The sequence below is a fragment of the Bufo gargarizans genome, chromosome 5 (assembly GCF_014858855.1).
Source record: "Bufo gargarizans isolate SCDJY-AF-19 chromosome 5, ASM1485885v1, whole genome shotgun sequence".
NCBI classification, from domain to species: domain Eukaryota; kingdom Metazoa; phylum Chordata; class Amphibia; order Anura; family Bufonidae; genus Bufo; species Bufo gargarizans.
The window spans coordinates 198896800-198922937 of NC_058084.1; the positions used below are offsets into that span (position 1 = coordinate 198896800).

The 26138-nt window shown below is 40.8% G+C and overlaps 1 protein-coding gene across 6 annotated transcripts in view; it reads left to right on the forward strand.

The window, feature by feature from the left end:
* LOC122938416 (protein cordon-bleu-like) overlaps positions 1–26138 on the forward strand; it is a 503795-nt gene that overhangs the window by 368921 nt on the left and 108736 nt on the right. For all 6 annotated transcript variants that reach the window (XM_044293907.1, XM_044293906.1, XM_044293905.1 and 3 more), the window contains one exon: positions 10217–10334. In XM_044293907.1, the coding sequence (XP_044149842.1) occupies positions 10217–10334 (118 nt within the window). The remainder of the gene's footprint in view (positions 1–10216; positions 10335–26138) is intronic.

The following is a 26138-nucleotide window of genomic DNA, read 5'->3' on the forward strand; positions in this document are numbered from 1 at the left end:
TTTTTGGGCGCAAATTACAGCATTATTGAGAAATGTCTTCAATGTTCCTTTTTAATTACGCCCCCCCCATGTGAAATATAGCCCCTTTTTAATAAGTCATCCACCTTTGTCAGACTATGCGTAAAAGTCACTAAAACGCTTAATAAACCTGGTACAAGACAATTTTTAGTAAACTGTGCCAGAATTGTGGCTCATTATGAACAGAAAATTTGCCCCAGGATTTGTTATAGATATATATAGATAATATATAGATAATTGTGGTACTAAGGCCTAGTTCACACGAACGTATGGCTTTTATAGTTTTTTGCGGTCCGTTTTTCACGGATCCGTTGTTCCGTTTTTGAGTTCCGTTGTGTTTCCGTTTCCGTTCCGTTGTTCCGTTCCGTTTTTCCGTATGCCATGTACAGTTTACAGTAATTACATAGGAAAAATTGGGCTGGCCATAACATTTTCAATAGATGGTTCAGAAAAAACGGAACGGAAACGGAAGACATACGGATGCATTTCCGTATGTGTTCCGTTTTTTTTGCGGATCCATTGACTTGAATGGAGCCACGACCCGTGATTTACGGCCAAATATAGGACAAGCTCTATCTTTCAACGGAACGGAAAAACGGAAAAACGGAAACGGAAGGCATACGGAACACATTCCGTTTTTTTTGCGGAACCATTGAAATGAATGGTTCCGTATACGGACCGTATACGGAACACAAAAAAACGGCCCGTACACCCGCAAAAAAAACGTTCGTGTGAACTAGGCCTAAGTTACAGAAAAACCTGTATTTTTTATTTTGTCAGTGATTAATTACACTTCTCTGCCATGTATTCATGTATCAGTTTGTAGGGACATGGTGCTTCACAATCCCATTGCAAGTATAAGGCTACTTTCACACTTGCGTTCAGAGATCCGTCCAGACTTTACATTGAATGTCAATGGGGGACGGATCCATTTGAAAATTGAGCCATAGTGTGTCATATTCAAACGGATCCATCCCCATTGACTTACATTGTAAGTCTGGACGGATCCGCTTGCCTCCGCACGGCCAGGCGGACACCCGAACGCTGCAAGCAGCGTTCAGGTGTCCGCCTGCTGAGCGGAGCGGAGGCTGAACGCTGCCAGACTGATGCATTCTGAGCGGATCCACATCCACTCAGAATGCATTAGGGCTGGACGGATGCGTTCGGGGCCGCTTGTGAGCCCCTTCAAACGGAGCTCACAAGCGGACACCCGAACGCTAGTGTGAAAGTAGCCTAAGCATGATATTGATTTTTTATGAAAGTGAAGTGTGTAATGCATTTTTAAAATTCGATATGTACACTACTCACAAAAAGCTAGGGATATTTGGCTATTGGCTGAAATCTATGGAAAAAATAAAAATTTCATGCTACAGTGATATTATATAATAAAAATAGGGCATTTATGTAGAAGCATGCAATGATAATTTCCTAATCTCAAACAATTTATTGAAACAAAAGCCAAAAAAAGTGGAGGGTATACCCCCATAAAAAATATATATGTCTCAAAAACTTGTCATATGGCCATGAGCATCAGTTACAGCTTGACAACGATGTCTCATGCTGTCCACAAGTCAACTTATTGTCTGTTGAGACATGGTATCCCACTCTTCTTGAAGGGCGGCCCTCAGGTCATTGAGGTTCTGGGGTACAGAATTACGGGCCTCTACACGACAACTCAGCTGATCCCATAGGTTCTCAATGATATTCAGGTCTGGAGAAAGTGCAGGCCACTCCATTTAAGGTACCCCAGTCTCCAGCAGCCGTTCCCTAATGATGCAACCTCGATGAGCTGTCAATTTTTTTCCATGAAGATTAATTTTGTCCTGTGTTGTTCTTGCATAGGCACAATGACTGGATTAATGATGTTATTCAAGTAGTATGGGTTGTTACTGTACCATTCACAAAGTGTAGGGCAGATCTTGACTAGACACACCTGCCTAGACAAACCACCACCACCAAAGGCAAACATTGGCTGATGCATAGTCCTCTCGTTGACTTCTTCAAAATCATTGGGGCCTTCATTTCTTCTCAGTGTGAATCGACTTTCATCAGTGAACAGCGCTGGTCCCTCTTCAAGCATAGATAATCCCTGGCCCATGCAAGATGATGATGCCTGTGGTCAGGTACCCTTGCAGGTCATCTAGCACGAAGACCACACAGATGTAAAAGGTTTAAAATGTTCTGACTTGACACTTGGGTGCTTCTCACCTCCCTTAAATGTGCCTGTAGTTGTGTGGCATTCATCATCCCGTTCTGCAGGGCATTGTTCACAATGAAGTGTGGGATGTGTCCAAAGGATGTCCACTTCTTTGCCTTTCTATGACTCTTTCAGTCTCTCTGTATTTCTGATTCAACCTGCTGATGACATTCTGTGGCATTCTAAGCTCAGTGGCCACTTCTGTCTGAGAACATCCTGTTTAAAGCTTTGCAATGGCGAGGTACTGTTGATCAATTGTTAGATGTCGTCTTGGTCTCATTATGTCAGAATGTGAACAGCATGATGAGCAGGACTGTTTAAATACCAATTCTAATTGAACCAGTAAATTTATTGGGCGATTCATGGAACAAACTCCTTGCTTGTTAGGGCTCTTTCACACCTGCGTTATGGTCTTCCGGCATAGAGTTCCGTCGTCGGGGCTCTATGCCGGAAGAATCCTGATCAGGATTATCCTAATGCATTCTGAATGGAGTGAAATCCGTTCAGGATGCATCAGGATGTCTTCAGTTCCGGAACGGAACGTTTTTTGGCCGGAGAAAATAGCGCAGCATGCTGCGCTTTTTGCTCCGGCCAAAAAAACTGAAGACTTGCCGCACGGCCGGATCCGGAATGAATGCCCATTAAAAGGCATTGATCCGGATCCGGCCTTAAGCTAAACGTCGTTTCGGCGCATTGCCGGATACGACGTTTAGCTTTTTTAGAGTGGTTACCATGGCTGCCGGGACGCTAAAGTCCTGGCAGCCATGGTAAGGTGTAGTGGGGAGCGGGGGAGCAGCATACTTAACATCCGTGCGGCTCCCGGGGCGCTCCAGAGTGACGTCAGGGCGCCCCAGGTGCATGGGTGACGTGATCGCATGGCACGTCATCCATGCGCATGGGGCGCTCTGACGTCATTCTGGAGCGCCCCGGGAGCCGCACGGATGGTAAGTATACCGCTCCCCGCTCCTACTATGGCAACCAGGACTTTAATAGCGTCCTGGGTGCCATAGTAACACTGAAAGCATTTTGAAGACGGATCCGTCTTCAAATGCTTTCAGTACACTTGCGTTTTTCCGGATCCGGCGTGTAATTCCGGCAAGTGGAGTACACGCCGGATCCGGACAACGCAAGTGTGAAAGAGGCCTTAGAGAACAGCAAGTTGTGCAAAAAGTACTGAAACACTGAACAGCTGGACATGTGCATTCAAGAGTTTAGAAAAAGTCACAATTAAAGGGAACGATAAAGTAGTGACATAAATGCTGATTTCAGCAGTGTGTCACACATCAGCTAAAAGTAAGTGGTTGCCAAGAAACAGCATCGTAATCATTACAGTCCAGGCCTTGAAAAGAGTCAAATCTACCTGAGAAGAGTCATGGTTATTCATGAATTCCTGCTCTCTATGCCCACCTGCAGTACTACGTTATGCTGTCCTCAGTACGGTCAGCAGGTTCGCTTTAAGTTCACCTGTAAAGGTTAGAGTGCATTTTAGATTTATCCTGAAATTTCACCCACAAGCCAAATATCTCAAACTTTTTATGAGTAGTGTATATACACTAATTGAGAAAAAAAATGCAGACCAAGTATGAGTTGTTAGAATGAAATGAAACTTTTTATGTGTGAATGTAATAATGATATATGTAGGTGATTACAATATTAGAGCGAAAGGATACATTTATTGGGGGTAAACTACAGTTGAAAGGAGCCTCTAGTCCCCTGTTGGGCGACTTCTAGCTTGAATACAAGATAAGATATGGTTGTGTATTGAGGCATTCAGGTTCTGCATGGTATCCTGTGGCACATTTGCCTGCAGATATTGCAGCTAGGCCTGTAGATTCTGCACACTCGTAGGTTGACAAAGCTGGCAGCCCAGCAGGTCCCATAAATATTTGATTGGCGATAAATATGGTGACTGGGCCGGCCAAGGAAGTGTTGTATTTTGGCAGAGACAGAACAGCCTTGTCATATGAGATGGCTGCCCAGATAATCACACCAGCAGTTGGGCAGTATGTTGTTTCACAGCAAAGGCAGGATTGATACAGCAAAGGCGACACTGGCAGACTGTCAATGGCAGGACAGTAGTGGCTGCCCTGATACCAAATGTCGTTCTGCTAAGTGCCTGGAAATGGCTTAGACAATAACAGGGCAGTGTATTGAAGGTGCAACCTGTGTCTGAATGGTGGACAATGATACTGTGGGAGTTGCTCATGCTAGTTGGCAGATCAAGCAATCCTCTCTACTGGTGGTCTGTCCAGGCCATCTAGAGCCTCTTCATTGTGTATGCATGTCCTCACATATCCAATGCTCCCAAAACCTCTTGGCAGCTAGGTCAGGTAAGCCTAGATGGTGGGTACTTTGTAAAAATGAACATCTCTCTTCTCTCAGTCCAATGATGCACCCTCTCAAAATCTGTTAACTGGGCACATTGGGAGAGATTTATCAAACTGGTGTAAAGCAGACCTGGCTTAGTTGCCCCATAGCAACCAATTAGATTCTACCTTTCATTTTCCAAAGGAGCTATGAAAAATGAAAGGTGATATCTGATTGGTTGCTATGGGCAACTAAGTCAGTTTTACTTTTCACCAGTTTGATAAATCTCCCCCATTGTCTTTGAGTGCATCATAGAGAGAGGCATGTTTAGCAGTCAACGATCTCTCATCATAAAACATGACGGCTGTGTGTGGCAGTTTGCGGAACCAGCGGCCCATGTTAGAAATGCCTACTCTTGTCCACAAAACCGACAAGAATAGGATATGTTCTATTTTCTTTTTTTTTGCGGGGCCACGGAAAGGAGCAACGGATGTAGACAGCACGCGGAGTGCTGTCCTCATCTTTTGTGGGCACAATGAATGCAGCTTGGATGCGGACCCAAACAACATTCGTGTGCATGAGGCCTAAGGTACACTACCTAAAAGTAACCTGTGAGAACATTTTTATTGGGCATCGGGGAATAACTTTTACACCCACTTTTGCAATATCCAGTGTCTAATCAGGTCAGTGCTGTAAGCATTTACATCTGTGCCTGATAACTGCATGCCGAGTTTTGCAACAATCTGGGCACATAAATTAGTTTAAATTGAAGTCAAGAAACCTGATCTTTTTGTTTGAGTTAATTTGTGGAAACTATCAGATAAATAGGTTTCTTTTATTATTTCATGTAGTATTTTGTATAAAAGTTTTTTTACGTTAAAGGATTCAAAGGATTTTTTCATTATAGGGTAGATATATTTTGTGAATGAGCTAAAGATTATTTTTGTAAGTAAAATAGAGTACATGCTATTATTGCCGTTTTTTAAGCCAAAATATTTTTGTGGTTCTGTGTTGTCCTAAATGTTAATGTCTACATGTCACAACTACGGGGGTGTTATATTATTAATTTGTACTGCCAAGTGTGGTGGTATTTCTGAAATAAATTATGATAGTCTGAATAGACTTTAACTTTTACAAAGTGTACTGGGGTTTGGCTTCTTGGTTTGGCTAGTGCAACGCAATTGTTGGTATTGTGCATGCAAGCCAAGTTGAAAAACTGTTTAATAATTTATTATTACAATGTTTTTACAGTCACTTGAAAGCAGACAAAATGTTTTGTATAGTGTCTAGAAATTCTGATAGCAATTACTTTTGATCTGAAAACATTTGTGACTAAATGAACATATGGCGTGTCAAAGGCTAATGCAGTGATAAGAAAGTGGGTTAACAAAAAAAATTATGTTTTCTTTTTTCATTTTTTAGTGTATATGTTACTGATACTCAAAGTATGCCATTCATTTTTATTAATTCCTAATAATGGGATGGCCAATACATTGCTTCTAGGAGAGAAGCAATGCATAATAAATTATTTTATGTTTTATTTTTATCATTTTTGTACTACAACTGGTACACCGAAAATAGTAAACCAATGAAAAACAACTCCAACCAACAATATGTATAATTTTGACACCGCTTATAGTCAATGAAACTATATAGAGAAATAGCCAGCTTACCAGGATGTAAAGTTAATGTTGCACATAGTTAAAACATCCTCCTGAGATGCACGAAACATCAACCAAACATGTTTCCACCAAACATTGTCTTACTCATGGCTGCATATAGTCATATATAGTGCATATGTGGTATAAATAGATGTAGGGGAAACAACTGGGCCCTGCTTGGTTTAGTTAATAAGCACCTGTTACCAGGATCAACCCTATAAAACTAGACATGATACATAGTAGGGTTGATCCTACTGATTAATTATACCTGTGGCCAGCACTGGAAGGATAAGTAGCCAAGATGAATGAGACCCTGCCTCTCTGTGAACTGAAGCCCTCATTTGCATTAATCATACCCAGGCTTCACCCTGTTTTTTAGTATTATTATTATTTACTTATTTTAAAGCCCCATCAATTCCACTGCGCTGTACATCCAGCTGGGTTTATACAGATATAAAAAACACAGTAAACAGAAAATATTAACAGACTGGTACAGGGGGCTAGAGGACCCTGCCCGCGAGAGCTTACAATCTATAAGGGAACGGGAGAACACAGTAGGTGAAGGTATAGACTGCTCTTGTGGGTGTGTGGTGGCAGATGATAGGCTTTCCTGAAAAGGTGGGTTTTCAGGTTACTCTTGATGGACCCATTAGAAGTTTCAGAAGCTATGCTGTATTGTATCCATCCACAGCACAATAAAAACATTTTTTTACCTGTATTTAAAGCTAGAGCTTTCACTGAAAATCAACTGAAGACAGACCTGTGGTGATCAGCATATTGCCTTCCTTTTAATCAACTTTGCAGGATAAGAGGCTGAACTGGGTGTACGTACAGTGAGGAACAGAAGTATTTGAACACCCTGTGATTTTGAAAGTTCTCCCATTTAGAAATCATGGAAGGGGTCTGAAAAAATAAAATAATTTATTTGTCTTGCACTGCTGAACATAAGTATTTGAACATCTGAGAAACAGCAATAATTCTGGCTCTCAAAGACCTGTTACTGTGCCTTTAAAAAGTCCACCTCTACTCCGCTCATTAATCTAACTTAGTAGCACCTGTCTTAGCTCTTTAAAGACACCTGTCCACCCCACAGTCAGTCAGACACCAACTACTACCATGGGCAAGACCAAAGAGCTGTCAAAAGACACCAGAGACAAAATTGTGGACCTCCACAAGGCTGGAAAGGGCTACGGGGCAATTGCCAAGCATCTTGGTGAAAATAGATCAACTGTTGGAGCAATTGTTAGAAAATGGAAGAGGCTAAAAACGACTGTCAGTCTCCCTCAGACTGGGGCTCCATGCAAGATTTCACCTTGTGATAAGACAGGTGAGGAATCATCCCAGAACTACAAGGGAGGAGCTGGTCAATGACATGAAGAGAGCTGGGACCACAGTTTCAAAGGTCACTGTAGGTAGAACACTACGCTGTCATGGTTTTAAAATCATGCATTGCACAGAAGGTTCCCCTGCTCAAGTCATCATATCCAGGCCCATCTGAAGTTTGCCAATGACCATCTGGATGATGCAAAGGAGGCATGGGAGAAAGTCATGTGGTCAGATGAGGCCAAAGTAAAACTTTTAGTTCTAAACTTTACTTTTCATGTTTGGAGGAAAAGAAGGATGAGTTGCATCCCAAGAACACCATCCCTACTGTGAAGCATGGGGGTGGTAACATCATGCTTTGGGGCTGCTTTTCTGTGAAGGGGACAGAAAGACTGCACTGTATTAAGGAGAGGATGAATGGGGCCATTTATTGTGAGATTTTGAGCAACAACCTCCTTCTCTCAGTCAGAGCATTGAAAATGGCTCGTGGCTGGGTCTTCCAACATGACAACGACCAAGTGGTTCCATAAGAAGCATATCAAGGTTCTGGAGTGGCCTAGCCAGTCTCCAGACCTAAATCCATTGATAGAACATCTTTGGAGGGAGCTGAAACTCTGTGCTTAGCGACAGCCCCGAAACCTGACAGATCTAGAGGAGATCTGTGTGGAGGAGTGGGCCAAAATCCCTGTTGCAGTGTGTGCAAACCTGGTGAAGAACTACAGGAAACGTTTGACCTCTGTAATTGCAAACAAAGGCTTCTGTACCAAATATTAACACTAATTTTCTCAGGTGTTCAAATACTTATGTTCAGCAGTGCAAGACAAATACATTCTTTAAAAATCATACAATGTGATTTCCAGATTTTTTATTTATTTATTCTGTCTCTCACAGTGGGAATGCACCTATAATGTGAATTTCAGACCCCTCCATGATTTCTAAGTGGGAGAACTTGCAAAATCGCAAGGTGTTCAAATACTTCTGTTCCTTACTGTATTTCTAATTTAGGTGTATTTCAGATTAATTAAAGGGGTTGTCCGAGTTATGAAAAAATATATATATAGCACTGAAAATCTGATGGGCAGCAATATATAACTAAGCTAAGCAAGTTGTATGCAAAAAAAAAATATATATATATATACAGTACAGACCAAAGGTTTGGACACACCTTCTCATTCAAAGAGTTTTCTTTATTTTCATGACTATGAAAATTGTAGATTCACACTGAAGGCATCAAAACTATGAATTAACACATGTGGAATTATATACATAACAAAAAAGTGTGAAACAACAGAAAATATGTCATATTCTAGGTTCTTCAAAGTAGCCACCTTTTGCTTTGATTACTGCTTTGCACACTCTTGGCATTCTCTTGATGAGCTTCAAGAGGTAGTCACCTGAAATGGTCTTCCAACAGTCTTGAAGGAGTTCCCAGAGATGCTTAGCACTTGCTGGACTTTTGCCTTCACACTGCGGTCCAGCTCACCCCAAACCATCTCGATTGGGTTCAGGTCCGGTGACTGTGGAGGCCAGGTCATCTGGCGCAGCACCCCATCACTCTCCTTCATGGTCAAATAGCCCTTACACAGCCTGGAGGTATGTTTGGAGTCATTTTCCTGTTGATGACAATGATGGTCCAACTAAACGCAAACCAGATGGAATAGCATGCCGCTGCAAGATGCTGTGGTAGCCATGCTGGTTCAGTATGGCTTCAATTTTGAATGAATCCCCAAGAGTGTCACCAGCAAAGCACCCCCACACCATCACACCTCCTCCTCCATGCTTCACGGTGGGAACCAGGCATGTAGAGTGCATCCGTTCACCTTTTCTGCATCGCACAAAGACACGGTGGTTGGAACCAAAGATCTCAAATTTGGACTCATCAGACCAAAGCACAGATTTCCACTGGTCTAATGTCCATTCCTTGTGTTCTTTAGCCCAAACAAGTCTCTTCTGCTTGTTGCCTGTCCTTAGCAGTGGTTTCCTAGCAGATATTCTACCACGTAGGCCTGATTCACACAGTCTCCTCTTAACAGTTGTTCTAGAGATGTGTCTGCTGCTAGAACTCTGTGTGGCATTGACCTGGTCTCTAATCTGAGCTGCTGTTAACCTGCGATTTCTGAGGCTGGTGACTCGGATGAACTTATCCTCCGCAGCAGAGGTGACTCTTGGTCTTCCTTTCCTGGGGCGGTCTGCATATGAGCCAGTTTCTTTGTAGCGATTGATGGTTTTTGTGACTGCACTTGGGGACACTTTCAACGTTTTCCCAATTTTTCGGACCGACTGACCTTCATTTCTTAAAGTAATGATGGCCACTTGTTTTTCTTTACTTAGCTGCTTTTTTCTTGCCATAATATAAATTCTAACAGTCTATTCAGTAGGACTATCAGCTGTGTATCCACCTGATGGTCCCAACCCCATTTATAAGGCAAGGAATCCCACTTATTAAACCTGACAGGGCACACCTGTGAAGCGAAAACTATTTCAGGTGACTACTTGCTAGCTGTCTTACATTTGGACCATTTCTTACACCTAAACCAGGCTAACTGTTGCGCCGCCATCTGCGCCTGAAATACGACTAATTTAGGTGTATTCCAGATTAATTAATGATCCCTTATGTTTTTAATATTATTTTAAATATTAATTTTAAATTTTCAATATAGAATTACTTGCATTAGAAATTAGATTTAATTTAGTATTGCTTTTTTTTCAGTTATATGCTGCAGTTCAAAAAGAGCAGCAGAAAAAGAAACGCAGAGCCCCACCACCGCCAACCTCTCAGACGCCAAATGAGAAGCATGAAGATTTGGAGAACAGGAGAAGCTCCACTGGTAAGAAGCAACAGTTGTAAAGATACTGGGATAATTTTATCCTGAGGGGAATTTTTTAATTCAACATTTCTTGAGTCTGTATCGGCGCATCTGTGCCAGATATACTAAATGTCGCATGTTGATTGTTTTGTGCAAAAATTCGTCACTTTTTGGTGGCTAATTTCTGGCACAGGAATTGATAAATTTACCCCATCATGTTTTAACAACTGGCTGGAATGATGAATTGCAGTGTGGTGTGCCCTCAACTTACAGAGCATGCAGAGAAATAACATGTAACTTGCTAGAGTGTGCCCATCTCTAAACATATAATATAATATATAATTTCAGGGCATAGACTGGCAGCAGCTACTGTCACAAAATAATACTGAGGATAAATGGGAGAGCTTCAAATAAACATTGAGTAATTGCACTAAAAAATGTATCCCTTTAGGTAACAAGTATAAGCGGCTAAAATTACCCCCCCCCCCCCCCCCCCCCATGGCTTACAGTTACTGTACAAAGGGCAATAAGAGACAAAAAGAGAGCATTTTAAAAATACAAATCTGAGTGGTCAGCTGTAGCGTTTGAAGTTTACGAAGGGCTTAATAAAATCTGTAAAAAGGAGATAAAATTAGCAAAAATACAAAATGAACAGCAGGTAGCAAAAGAGAGCAAAGCAAATCCCCAAAAAATATTTAAATATATAAATGCAAAAGAACCTAGGTCTGACCAGGTAGGTCCACAAAATAATGGTAAGGGGGGTGTAGTCACTGAAGATAAGGAAAAGCCAGAGTTACAAAATGTTTTTTTAGCTCTGTATATACAAAAGAAGAGAAAGGAGCTGATATCTGTGTTGCCGGGGCTGTTAGTACATCCAGTGATATACTCAATTGGCTAATTGTAGATCCAAGACAAATTAAATAGGGTAAATGTGAAGAAGGCTCCAGATCCAGATCAATTTCACCCAAGCATGCTTAAAGGGCTCAGTTCAGTCATTGCTGTGTCCCTGTTTATAATTTTTAAAGATTCTCTAGGTACTGGAAATATGCCAAGTAATTGGCGCAAGGCAAACGTGATGCCCATATACAAAAAAAGGATCAAGGTCCTCCACAGGTAATTATAGACCTATAGGCTTGGAAAGTATAGTTTGTAATTGGATTGAAAACTGGTTGAAGGACCGTGTCCAGAGAGTTGTGGTCAATGATTCCTATTCAGAATGGTCCCAGGTTATCAGTGGTGTAACCCAAGTTTCAGTACTGGACCCTTTGTTATTTAATTTATTTATTAATGATAATGAGGAGGGGATTAATAGCACCATATCTATTTTTGCAGATGACACTAAGCTATGTAGAACTGTACAGTCTATGGAAGATGTCCATAAACTACAAGCTGACTTGAACACTCTGAGTGATTGGGCATCAACTTGGCAAATGAGGTGCAATGTGGACAAATGTAAAGTTCTGCATCTTGGTAGTAATAATCTCTGTGCCTTATATGTCCTAGGTGATGTAGCACTGGAAGAGTCACTTATAGAGAAGGATTTGGGTAACCTTGTGGATGGTAGATTAAATTACAGCATACAATGTCAATCAGCTGCTTCTAAGGCCACCAGGATATTGTCATGTATTAAATGAGGCATGGACTCGCGGGGCAGGGATGTAATATTACCACTTTACAAAGCGTTGGTGCGGCCTCATCTAGAATGTGTAGTTCAGTTCAGGGCACCAGTACATAGAAAGGACGCACTGCAGCTGGAAAAAGTACAGAGGAGAGCAACTAAATTGATAAGGGGCATGGAGGGTCTTAGTTATGAAAAAAGATTAAAATAATGTAATTTATTTAGTCTTGAGAAGAGACGTCTAAGGGGGGACATGATTAACCTTACAAATATATAAATGGGCCATACAAAAAATACGGTGAAAAGCTGATGTAAAATGCGCTCAAAAGACAAGGGGGCATTGCCTCCGATTGGAGAGGAAAAAGTTCAGTCTCTGGAAGCGTCAAAGCTTCTTTACTGTAAGAACTGTGAAGCTGTGGAAGAAGCTGTGGAATAGACTTCCTCAGAATGTGGTCACAGCAGGAACCACCTATCCCTTGGTTGAACTTGATGGACGTATGTATTTTTTCAACCGTATTAACTATGTAACTATAATATAAGTCCAATAAGTGACATACTGTAAATGTATTTTGAGATGTAATTTGTGGTTCTTTCTTTCTGTGTTCAGGCAGTTTTTTTTTATAATACAGCAGGGTAAGTGTCCTCAACTTTTTTTTACTAATAAATATGGATTTACCCCTTCCTGACCACCCAAGGAAAATTTACGTCGGTGATCTGGCATTTAAGAATAGCACCCACTGATGAGCAGGCACCTGGGACAGGGAGCCAGAGGTGAGGATCAAGGAACCAGAGGTAGTGCCTCTGTATTCAGGAGTGGTATGAGGATAACTCAAAGTTTTTAAAAATAAAAAATATATAAAAATTCAAGTCACCCCCTTTCCCCAAATTTAAAATACAAATACTTAATTTTTTTATTTTTCTATTAACATCATGGGCATGCCCATGCAAACATGCCTGTACTATAAAAATATAAAAACCTTTATCCCATATGGCAAATCGCAAAACATAAAATAGTCAAAATGGCCAATTCACAGTTTTTTTTGTTTACTTCGCCTCCCACAAAAAAATGAATAAAAAATTATCAAAAACTTATACACACTTGAGAATGGTATCAATGAAAAGTGCCAATCGCCCGCAAAAAATTAACCCTCACACAGCTTCATACACATAAAAATATAAAAGTTATGGGAGTCAGAATAAGGCAATGCAAAGAAAAAATATATTTTTTTCCCATATGTGGTATCGTAATCGTACTGACCTGGAAAATAAAAGTAACAGCTCAGTTTTACCACATTGGAAATTGTGTAAAAATAAACCATAAAACTGTTGTAGAATGTATTTTTTTTTTTTATAATTCCACCTCTTTTGGAATTTTTGTTCCTGCTTCCCATCCCATTGTATGCAGCCGTAAATGGTGCCAAGCATGCTGACAAGCCCTCATACTGCTATGAGAATGAAAAAAATAAAAAAGTTATGACTTTGAGAGGGCTGGAAATAAAAACCGACACCAAAAAAAACTGAAAATGACCTGATTTTAAAGGGGTAAAGAGAACCAGTCATCACAAAATGCAGTGCCATTGACAGGATTCATTTTATACGGTAGAAGAAGCTAAATGGATTGATATATAGTTTTTATGGGAAAAGACTTAGTAAACTTTATAATTTATACATTTAAATCCCTGCACTTTCTGAGTTCATTTGTACATGGAGGCACATAGTGAATGCTATCATTCACTGATAATAGCCAAATAGGCCATTTTGAACACAGAAACAGCAGCATGTTTTTCTACTAAGCTATATGTCAATTTGCTCAGCTCCTTCTGTTGTATAGCCTGCTGCCTTCAGATTGCACTGCATTTCATGGTGGCAGGTCCTCTTTAACCGCCTCCGGACCGCCTAACGCAGATGTGCGGTCCGGAGGCGGCAGCCCTGCGCAGAGTGACGCATATACGCGTCATCTCGCGAGGGCTGAGATTTCCTGTGAACGCGCGCTCACAGGAACAGAAGGTAAGCGAGTGGATCTCCAGCCTGCCAGCGGCGATCGCTCGCTGGCAGGCTGGAGATGTGATTTTTTTAACTCCTAACAGGTATATTAGACGCTGTTTTGATAACAGCGTCTAATATACCTGCTACCTGGTCCTCTGGTGGTCCCTTTTGTTTGGATCGACCACCAGAGGACACAGGTAGCTGTGTAAAGTACCACAAAACACTACACTACACTACACCCCCCCCGGTCACTTATTAACCCCTTATGAACCCCTGATCACCCATGATCACCCCATATAGACTCCCTGATCACCCCCCGTCATTGATCACCCCCCTGTCATTGATCACCCCCTTGTCAGGCTCCGTTCAGACGTCAGTATGATTTTTACGGATCCACGGATACATGGATCGGATCCGCAAAACGCATACGGACGTCTGAATGGAGCCTTACAGGGGGGTGATCAATGACAGGCGGGTGATCACCCATATAGATTCCCTGATCACCCCCTGTCATTGATCACCCCCCTGTAAGGCTCCGTTCAGACGTCCGTATGATTTTTACAGATCCACGGATACATGGATCGTATCCGCAAAACACATACGGACGTCTGAATGGAGCCCCCCTGTCATTGATCACCCCCCTGTAAGGCTCCATTCAGGCTTTTTTTTTGGCCCAAGTTAGCGGACATTTTTTATTTATTTTTTTGTTATTTCTTACTAAGTCTCATATTCCACTAACTTGTGTCAAAAAATAAAATCTCACATGAACTCACCATACCCCTCATGGAATCCAAATGCGTAAAATTTTTTAGACATTTATATTCCAGACTTCTTCTCACGCTTTAGGGCCCCTAAAATGCCAGGGCACATGTGACCCCATTTCGGAAAGAAGACACCCCAAGGTATTCCGTGAGGGGCATATTGAGTCCATGAAAGATTGAAATTTTTGTCCCAAGTTAGCGGAAAGGGAGACTTTGTGAGAAAAAATAAATAAAATCAATTTCCGCTAACTTGTGCCAAAAAAAAAAAATTTCTATGAACTCGCCATGCCCCTCATTGAATACCTTGGGGTGTCTTCTTTCCAAAATGAGGTCACATGTGGGGTATTTATACTGCCCTGGCTTTTTAGGGGCCTGAAAGCGTGAGAAGAAGTCTGGGATCCAAATGTCTAAAAATGCCCTCCTAAAAGGAATTTGGGCCCCTTTGCCCACCTTGGCTGCAAAAAAGTGTCACACATCTGGTATCGCTATACTCAGGAGAAGTTGGGGAATGTGTTTGTCATTTTACATATACCCATGCTGGGTGAGAAAAATATCTTGGTCAAATGCCAACTTTGTATAAAAAAATTGGAAAAGTTGTCTTTTGCCAAGATATTTCTCTCACCCAGCATGGGTATATGTAAAATGGCACCCCAAAACACATTCCCCAACTTCTCCTGAGTACGGTGATACCAGATGTGTGACACTTTTTTGATGCCAAGGTGGGCAAAGGGGCACATATTCCAAAGTGCACCTTTCGGAGGCCATTTTTTACACATTTTGATTGCAAAGTACTTCTCACACATTTGGGCCCCTAAATTGCCAGGGCACTATAACTACGCCACAAGTGACCCCATTTTGGAAAGAAGACACCCCAAGGTATTCCGTGAGGGGCATGGCGAGTTCCTAGAATTTTTTATTTTTTGCCACAAGTTAGTGGAATATGAGACTTTGTAAAAAAAAATAAAAAATCATAATTTTCCGCTAACTTGTGACAAAAAATTAAAAGTTCTATGAACTCACTATGCCCATCAGCGAATACCTTAGGGTGTCTACTTTCCAAAATGGGGTTATTTGTGGGGTTTTTCTACTGTCTGGGCATTGTAGAACCTCAGGAAACATGACAGGTGCTCAGAAAGTCAGAGCTGCTTCAAAAAGCAGAAATTCACATTTTTGTACCATAGTTTGTAAACGCTATAACCTTTACCCAAACCCTTTTTTTTTTTGCCCAAACATTTTTTTTTTTATCAAAGACATGTAGAACAAAAAATTAAGCGAAAAATTTATATATGGATGTCGTTTTTTTTGCTAAATTTTACAGCTGAAAGTGAAAAATGTCATTTTTTTGCAAAAAAATCGTTACATTTCGATTAATAACAAAAAAAGAAAAAATGTCAGCAGCAATGAAATATCACCAAATGAAAGCTCTATTAGTGAGAAGAAAAGGAGGTAAAATTCATTTGGGTGGTAAGTTGCATGACCGAGCGATAAACGGTGAAAGTAGTGTAGTGCAGAAGTGTAAAAAGTGGCCTGGTCATTAAGGGGGTTTCAGCTAGCGGAGTTGAAGTGGTTAAAGTAGTGAACGATCTTGTGTTTTACAAGTTTGGGTCGGGTTTGATTACAATTCCGTTATGGATTCCGATACCACAGGCCATAACGGAATTCTATGACGGAATGCCTTTGAGAGGCATTAAGTTTTGCATTCCATCATAATAGAAGTCTATGGGCCACATAACGGATCCGCCTGGTATCCGTTATGCAGGAGTCCGCCACATTTCTCAGTGGGCGTCTCCTTCTCCTTGGCTGTGAGCTGTCCAATCACAGTGGACCACATTACAGCCATTGAGAAAAAGGCTCACCTTCTCCCTGGCTGTGACATGGTCTGCTCACAGCCAGGGAGAAAGAGACACCTTCTGAGAAATGCGGCTGTCTCCTTCTCCCTGTACTGATGCTATTGAATAGCATACAGGACAGCAAAACAGAACGGGGGGCACTGCGCCGCAACGGAGAAGCGTATCTGAACAAAAATTAGCAATATGACAACTAGTCGTGCCAAATATTGATACTGTACTGTTAAAACAGGTGAAAGGTCCTCTTTAACCCCTTCCCAAATGCAATCTGTTTATATATGTGATATTTGCACATGCCCCGTGCAGCTACCACGTGTATAAACGTCAAGTCAGCTCTTTAATCCAAGCACTCTTTAATCCAAGCTCAAAAATCGCTAAAAAAATATAAAAAACTATAGTTCTTAGAACATTGAGACACTAAAACATAATTTTTTTATTTAAAATATGCTATTATTGTGTTAAAGTGAAATAAAATAAGTGTACATATTAGGTATCGCCGCATCCGTAATAACCTGCTCGATAAAAATATGACCTGACTTAACCTCTCAGATGAACACCGTAAAAAAAATATACAGTGCCAAAAAAGCAATTTTTGTCACCTTACATCACAAAAAGTGCAACAGCAAGCGATCAAAAAGGCTTATGACCCCCAAAATAGTACCAATTAAACCGTCACCTCATCCCGCAAAAAATTATACCCTATTTAAGACAATCGCCCCCAAAAAAAAATAAGCTATGGCTCTCACACTATGGAGACACTAAAACATCATTTTTTGGGTGTCAGAAATGCTATTATTGTGTAAAACTTAAATAATTAAGAAAACATAATAATACATATTAGGTATTGCCACGACCGTAAAATCCGCTCTATAAAACTGTCACATGACCTAACCCCTCAGATAAATGCTGTAAAAATAAATAAATAAAAACTGTTCCAAAACAGCCAATTTTTTGGTCACCTTACCCTATAAAGTGTAATAATGAATGATCAAAAAATCCTATGTACACAAAAATGGTACCAATAAAAACCTCAACTCTTTCTGCAAAAAACGAGCCCCTGCACAAGACGATCAGCAGAAAAATAAAAAAAACATATGGCGTTCAGAAAATGGACACACAAAAACAATTTATTTTTCAAAAATGCTTTATTATGTAAAACTGAAACTGTCACGACCCATGGTTTGGTCGTGACTCTTGTGAGTCGGTTTGGTCTGGTTGTCAATCACAGGTGAGGGCTGTAGTATTTGCCTCACCTGTGGTTGCCGCTGGCAACAGTATTTTTGTGGCAGCATAGCAGCCTTAGCTGTTGCTAGGCAGCTTACTGTCAAGTGCATGCGGTTTCACCTGTTGTGTGTGTGTGTGAATGTATGCACTTTGTCTGTTTGTTGTGCACGAGGTTATGTTTGTATGCACTTAGACACCTCCCTTCACTTGTGGTTGTCCGCGGCAACGTCTGGTGTTGTGTGCATGTGGTGGCAGTGTCTTGGCCTGCTGGCTGTTCTTCAGGACATGGTTGCCACGCATGCCGTTGCTGGTGGTAACAGGTGAGTGTGTTGGTGTGCTTTTCCCTTTGTGTGGCTTCACTACCCTGCCTGGTGTAGGAAGGGCTAACTCCCTTCTTTCTGTGTGAACACTGGGTGTCTGAGTAAGGGTGTGGCTACTTTGCCCTATATAGCCTCAGTGGAAGGCAGTAGTCAGAGAGGGTGCTTCAGCCACGCTTGCTGGAGACATCCTCCTGGTTACTTTACCATCTGCCAGTGGGGGCCACCCTTCTGGCCATAAAATTATGTTACACGGTGTTATGAAGGTGTGTGTGTGGGGTTTCCTTATTATTGCAGCTTATGGGCCTGGGTTCCTGTGTGATGTCTGGTGTGTGCTGTGTTTGTTTGTGTTCTGAACAGCAGCACTTGCACCTGGGTTCCAGGCTTTGTTGTCTGTGGCAGGTGAGTGTTGTGTTGGTTGCATTTGCCTGTCACTGCCATAAGTTGTTTCTGTTCCCCTTGTAGCTTGGCCACTTTAGACTCCTGTTTCTCCGTGTCCAGGAGGAACAGGCTGTCTACCCAGCTCCTAGTTCAGGGAACGACGGAGGGCCAGTAGGGATCCGAGGTTCCTGAGCATGGGCCCTCCTACCTTTAAGGGCGGCTCATGCAGCTAGGAGTCAGGGTCTAAAAGAAAAACAAGACCGCAGGCAACTGCTTGCGGTTACAGGAATGACGACCATGGCCAAGGGTCGTGACAGAAACAAACAAATAGACATATTTGATATAATTGCTTCCGTAACAATCTGCTCTATAAAAATAGCACATGATCTACTCTGTCAGATGAAACTTGTAAAAAAATAAAAATAACAACTGTGCAAATGGGACATGGCATCTAAAACCAGTAGCGCAAAATCTGCCTTCCAAAAACCATATGGCGTTCCTTTCCTTCTGCGCCCTGCCGTGCGCCCTTACATCAGTTTACGACCACATGTGGGGTGTTTCTGTAAACCGCAGAATCAGGGTAATAAATATTGAGTTTTGTTTGGCTGTTAACCCTCAATGTGTTAAAGAAAAAAATGTAATAAAATGGAAAATCTGGCAAAAAAGTGAAATTTAGAAATTTCATTTCCATTTTCCTTTAATTCTTGTGGAACACCTAAAGGGTTAACAAAGTTTGTAAAATCAGTTTTGAGTAACTTGAGGGGTGTAGTTTCTACAATGGGGTCATTTATGGGGGTTTTTCAACTTGTAAGCCCCACAAAGTGACTTCAGACCTTAACTAGTCCTTAAAAAGTGGGTTTTGGAAATTTTCTTAAACATTTTAAGAATTGCTTCTAAATTTCTAAGCCTTCTAACGTCCTAAAAAAATAAAATGACATTTCAAAAATGATGCCAACATAAAGTAGACAAATGGGAAATGTTGAGTAATAAATATTTTATTAGGTATGACTTTCTGTTTTAGAAGAAGAGAAATTGAAATTTAGAAAATTTAGAATTTTTCAAAATCTTTGGTAAATTTGGGATTTTTCATAAATAAAGGTGAAATATATTGACTCAAATTTATGACTATCATGAAGTACAATGTGTCACGAGAAAACAATCTCAGAATGGCTTTGATAAATAAAAGTGTACCAAAGCAATTACCACATAAAGTGACGCATGTCAGATTTGTAAATTTTGACCTGGACACTGGGGCATCAATGACCCTTGGTCATGAAAGGGTTAAGTAAATATTATTTTATTGTCCAAGGGAGCCCAGAGAATCAGTGGTCTGTACATGATGCTATGCTCTTGATGTCCATATACTCTTTCTGGATCAGTGATATCTGTCTGTAGTGATATCTACAAAAAGCTGGTGTCATATTGCTGAAGATCCAGCATACACCTTAAAGCTCTGTCTTTTTTTACACACCTCCACATTGCAGTATAGAAATGTATTTCTCTGTATGGCATTCTATTTGCGTTGTCTACAGTAGACAGGTAGGTATGAGTTATGCATACGTTTGCATACAGTTTCACAGTATAGCTTTTGATGTGCTTCAGGAGGTAAATCCCTCTGCTTCCCCTTTAAAAAAAGACAATTAGCATAAAAAGCATACAGTTGTGCCTATGTTCACGTTTTCTTCTAAAAGTAATTTTGTATTGTTGTTATAATAATAATGTTTATAATTTGAGCCAATGTAGATACAGCCCTGCAAGTACTGATGAAGCACAGCAATTAGCAGTAACCTTGCAACTGGACTGCATCACGTACGGGCACCCTCAAACTGATGTTTGTAAATTGGGTTATATAGCTACCATATACAAGTGATTTCAATTAAACTACTGCAAGTAGTTTGGAAAAAAATAATATATATAGCAAAAGTTGAAAATGAAAACAAATTTATGCAATCCGGTTAACAGATCAAAGGTGTTCTAGCATGTACAATGCAGCTAAATCCACTTATTTTCAGGTGATATCTACCGGAACTGAAGTCATTGGGGAAGATTTATCAAAACTGGTGTAAAGGAAAACTGGCTTAGTTGCCCCTAGCAACCAATCAGATTCCAGCTTTTATTTTCCAAAAGTGCTCTGAAAAATAATAGGTGGTATCTGATTGGTTGCTATGGGCAACTAAGCAAGTTCTACTTTAAACCAAGTTTGAGAAATCTCCCTCCTCTTTTCTTTTTCTCGACCATACTTGTTCATTTAAATTTAGGAGCCTATTCTCTGTATGTAATAGTGAGATGTATTCAGTGCATACTGAAGTCAGATTTTCTGTAGCAATGTTCAGTTAGAGCATTGCTCATGGAAATCTGCAGAGACATTTTCTTAACAAAAGTGAACCAAATCAGATCAAAAAGAATATTACAAATATCCCTGTAATCACTTCCTCTACACATTAAAAAAGCTGTCAGTTACAGTTTAAAGGATCTGCTGCTAACATCTTGGTGCTGCATACCACAGGATACCTTTAGAGGTCTTGTGGAGTACATGCCTCAACGGGTCAGAGCTGTTTTGGCAGCTAGCTTTGTTACATAAAATTCTGTGAGTTGGTTTCCCTGTTCTATGCAGGGTATACAATCTCTGTTATATTTTTTGTGAACAACTTTAACCCCTTGAAGGGAACCTGTCATCAACTGTATGCTGACCTCACTGAGAGAAATGCTGATTTCAGCAGTGTGTCAATCATGGGCTAAAAGTAAGTGGTTGCCGAGAACCAGCATCATAATCATTGCAGCCCAGGCCTTGAAAAGAGTCAAATCTACTTGAGAAGAGTCAAGTTTATTCATAATCTCCTACACTCTCACCCATGCTGACGATTGGCAGTTCTCTCCAGTTCTTCTCCAGGAAAAGAGTCACGGCCACCTGAGAAGAGTCATGGTTATTCATGAATTCCTGCTCTCCCTTCCCACCTGCTGATGATTGACAATCTATTACCTAGTTTTGTCCCTTTCTCCTAGAGAGAAAGGGAGAAAACTAGGTAGAAGACGGTCAGTCATCAGCAGGTGGGCAGGGAGAGCAGGAATTCATGAATGACCATGACTCTTCTCAGGTGGCCATGACTCTTTTCCAGGCCCAGTCTGCAATGATTGTGATGTTGGTTCTCGGCAACCACTTACTTTTAACTTATAAATAACAGACCTCTGAAATCAACTCATCTGTCACTACTTTATTCTGTCATTAGTATGGGCAGCATAAAGTTGATGACAGTTTCCCTTTAAGGCAAAATCACCTACATGTACATAATTTGCGTAAAAGGAATGTATGGGTGGGCCCGTGAGCTAAGCCCACTCCATACACTGCAAGTGCTGGCTGTATGATACAGCAGACACCCACTGGCATTGAAAAGGATTGGAGATGACTCTGATCCTGGTCATTTAACCCCTCCAATGCTGTTGTTAATAGCAGGGGCTCGCTATGTCCTCTGAACCCTGAATTGCAGGGCGCTGATTGGCTGTTATGGCAGCCTGGAGCTTTGTTAAGGTTCACACGCCTGTCATGGCAGACTGCCTGTTAAGCCATGCCACAGAAAGCCTGTCAAAATAACAAAGACTGCAATTTTATTCTATTGCATTTTTGGAACAAGAGATCACAAGATCATATATTCAAGTCCCAGGGTACTACAAATAATTTTTTTTTTTTTTAAGTTTAAAATATCAAAAAACTAAAATATTAAAACATCAAATCCCTCTTTCACAATTTTACATATAAAAATAAAAAGCAATAGAAAAATAAACATTATTGGTATTGCTGCATCTAAAAATGTCTGATCTATTAAGAAACAGAAATATTAAAGCGGAACTGCCGTTTATTTATTTTTTTGCTAATGTGTAGAGACATTAATATACTTTATTTAGGGAAATCGTTTATTTTAGTTAAAAATCTGTGTCTGAAATGTCCCTTAGCTCTCTCAAATGAGCAATGCTAAGGTCCATCCATCTTCTTTTAGCATAGGAGAGACGGGCTATGCGGGAGCTATGGGCTTCTGCCTGCCCTTCTCCCTCACAGCCTTGTGGGCACAGAAGCCTATGTGTTAAAATTAAATATACATTCCACTTATTAAATATAATGCACTTCTACACACTGTAAGCTCACTGACCAGCGTAGCCAGCGTTGTCAGTGAGTTGCTTTCCCCCTGCTCTCCCAGCTGACTAATGAAGCAGCCGCCGGGAGCGATGCCTGTGTGAGCGGTAAGCACTCACTATAGGCAGTGCAGAGGACAGTTAGGTCCTTATATACTGTATAGGAGCTCCCCCCTGCTTCCCTGCACTGTCTGTAGTGAAGCACTTACCGCTTCATTAGCCAGTCGGAGGTGCAGGGGGAAAGCAGCTCCCTGACAGCTCTGGCCACACTGGTCAGTGAGCTTACATAGTGTACAAGTGCATTTATATTTAATAAAAAGTGGGAATGTATATTTAATTTTAACACATAAGGCTCCTGTGTCGGGCGCTCCTTCTTCTGTCTGTGCGGCGCATTGCTAATGCTTATAGCTCACGTGCGCTTTGGCCACTGGGCGCTCCTTCTTCTGTCTGTGCGGCGCATTGCTAATGCTTATAGCATTAGCAATGCGCCACACAGACCTATGAGAAGAAGAAGCGCATGGCGCACGTGAGCTATAAGTATTAGCAATGCGCCGCACAGACAGAAGAAGGAGCGGCCACCGCGCACGTGAGTATAATGCCGCTCACTGACATACCATGGTCGCTCCGTGGTCATATCGCAGTCCTGCGATATAGGCGATATGCACAAAATCCATATCGTGGCACAAATTTATATTGCATATCGCCTATACCGCCCACCCCTAATTTCAGCCCAAGTTTTTCTACTAAAAATAAATGTTTTCCCTAAATAAAGTATATTACAAAAATGTTCCCTGTCACTATTCATACACATTGCCTAAAAATAAATAACTAAACAGCAGTTTCGCTTTAATTGCATGTGCTGAACACGATAATGGAAAGGATTTGGGAGGTACTATCACTCCTTCAGGAGAGAGCGCCTTAATCGGCATGAGGAGACTTATAAGGCCATACATGCTCCTCTGGAATTCTGAGAAGAAAGGGATGCAAATGAGCTCTTAACAAGATCTGCCTCTAATGCCACCAGATGTAAGGCATGCTATCCTATAAGTCAGTATTCAACCCTTTAGATAGGCCTTGAGGCATGACTCGGATATTAAAGAGGACCTGTCACCAAAAAATGCATTGCGATCTAAAAGCTGTTATATAGCAGGAGAAGCTAAGCGGATTCATGCATGTATTTGTGGGAAGAGTTTCAGGTGAGCCTGTCTCTTGTCTCACTGCTGCTGCTGATATACATATGTGTATATAACTGTACTTATGTCCTTTCCCACTGTCTCCCTTGTTATTATATTGACTGTCAACTCCCAGGCATACTCACTAACTAATTAGCCATTGAGACATGCCAGGGAGATAGAGGAGAGACAGGCTGTCAGCAATTAGCGCTCAGAAGATGTATAATAGAAAGACAAGGAGAAAGCGTTTTAGATGACATAGAGACAGTTATATACATATATGTATTTAAGTAGCAGCAGAGAGACTAGAAGCAGGCTGAGGAGCATGACAGAATTTCCTTAGCAATGCTCATTTAGAGCATTTCTAATGGACAACTTCAGAGCCATTTTTTTAAAATATTTGATCAAAATCACTTAATGTACATTATAAAAATGTTTTTATAATGTACGTTATTAACTGATTTTGATCAAATATAAAAAATAAAAAAAAGTGGGTCTCTTCCTTTCCAAAGTGTAAATGGGTGAAAGAGAACGCTCATTCTCCAGAGAGGTGGGAGTCCTGGGAGTGGAACCATTCTCTATTAGATATTTATGGCATATACTTTTGCTATGCCATGAATATCTCGGATGGTAATACCCCTTTAAGTTTTTCCACTGCCCCCTTCTGATTGGTTCAATCTGATAATTTGGCTCTTAGACCAGAAAAAGTTATGTTATGTTACACATTTTAAAAAATGTTAAAGTGACAGCTACAATTTAAATTCTGTAAGCTGCAAGGTGGGACCTCCATGGATTGGACTTGTTTTTTGGCACATCCCACATTTGCTAGATCAGATTGAGATCTATGAATTTTGAGGCCAAGTAACCACCTTGTCATGTTCCTCAAATCATCTCTGAACATAAACGTGTTTACTTGGTCAAGGTTTCCCATCAGAACATTTGCTAAAGTATCACTCTGCCTCCCCTAGCTTGCCTTCTTTTCATAGTGCATCCTGATGCCATCTAAGGTTTGTCCATGATTAGAAAATGTTTGCTGTTTTCTTTCAAAAACACCACACCTGTCAATGAGTTGTGTGTGGTATAGCAGCTCAGCTCCACTGTAGTGAATTAGGTTGATCTACAATGCTCACTACCCATGGACAGCTGTGGTCTGTTAGAAAACAGCAGCCATGTTTTTGAAATAATGGACAACCTCTTTAAGAGTCTTACTTGGAGGACTTCTCTCTAGAAGTTGTTTTGTGATATTTAGTGAATTTAACATCTTCACAAATACCGAACCGTTAAACAGATAATGGGGCTGATCCAGATTTGAGCACTACTGATCTATTACCACAGGGGATTCAGGAACCCCTGTTCTTGTGATTGGTGGGAGTCCAAGTGGTCGAACCCCCGATGTTAATTTGGTTGGTAGGCGATAAATGGTGTTTCAGCCCCCTTTGTGACAGTAAGCAGGCTGCTTTCCTCTCATTATAGATATTGCTTGACAATTCCTAGAAGAAAATAGCTTGCACTAGTAAATCATCTCTTCTAAGATGTGGCATTACTTTGAAAAAAGGGATCTGTAACAAATATCCCTGCATTTGAAGAATACGTAGCCCGCTAAAAAGCCCTGACCTATTTAGATAAATGGAGTGGCCACAAATAGAAGCATGAATTTGCACTGTAGATTCAGATAATTATTATCTGGATATTAAATGACCCATGCTATCCTTAATTGAACTTCTTTCCACAAACTAAATATATTCATTAGAAAACATGGTGATAGCCACTCATTGTTGAACAACTTGGTGTTGTATTGCTAAATGTTACATTTGATTATAATGGTTTTGTCACCTTTACATATACTTTTTACAATATTTTTATACATTTTAATCATCAAGTTTGTAAAAGGCAAAGCTGCAAAGATAGTGTGAGCGGTGTGATTATTTGGCAACTTGTTTAGCCATTGCTACTCCTAGACTTTTAAAAAGAAGGCCCTATTCACACTAACTTTTCATTACAAGGATAATTCAGGTTTTAGCCCAATTCTTGCAGTCAAAAATACCAGAACCCCAGTGTTACCCTGATAGCTGGAAAGAAAAATGTCTAGTAATGTGTCAGCCAGTAGACAACTGGTTTATTGCTCTCATGAAGAGAAACCAAATAAGAGTCTTGCAGGTATGATACCTTTTATTGTCCAACAAAATGAAAGGCAATAATGTTACATAGGAAGATTTTAAGACAACTTAGTCCTCTTCCTCTGGGATAATACCTGAAGAAGAGACTTTAATCATCTCTAAAGCAAGCTGTATAATATCATTGCTGCAACTTGATGGATGGATGCAGTAGTCTGGACAGAGCCTTCGATTTACAATCCAAAGCAGTAAATCATAACATTGCCATTAGAGAAGATAG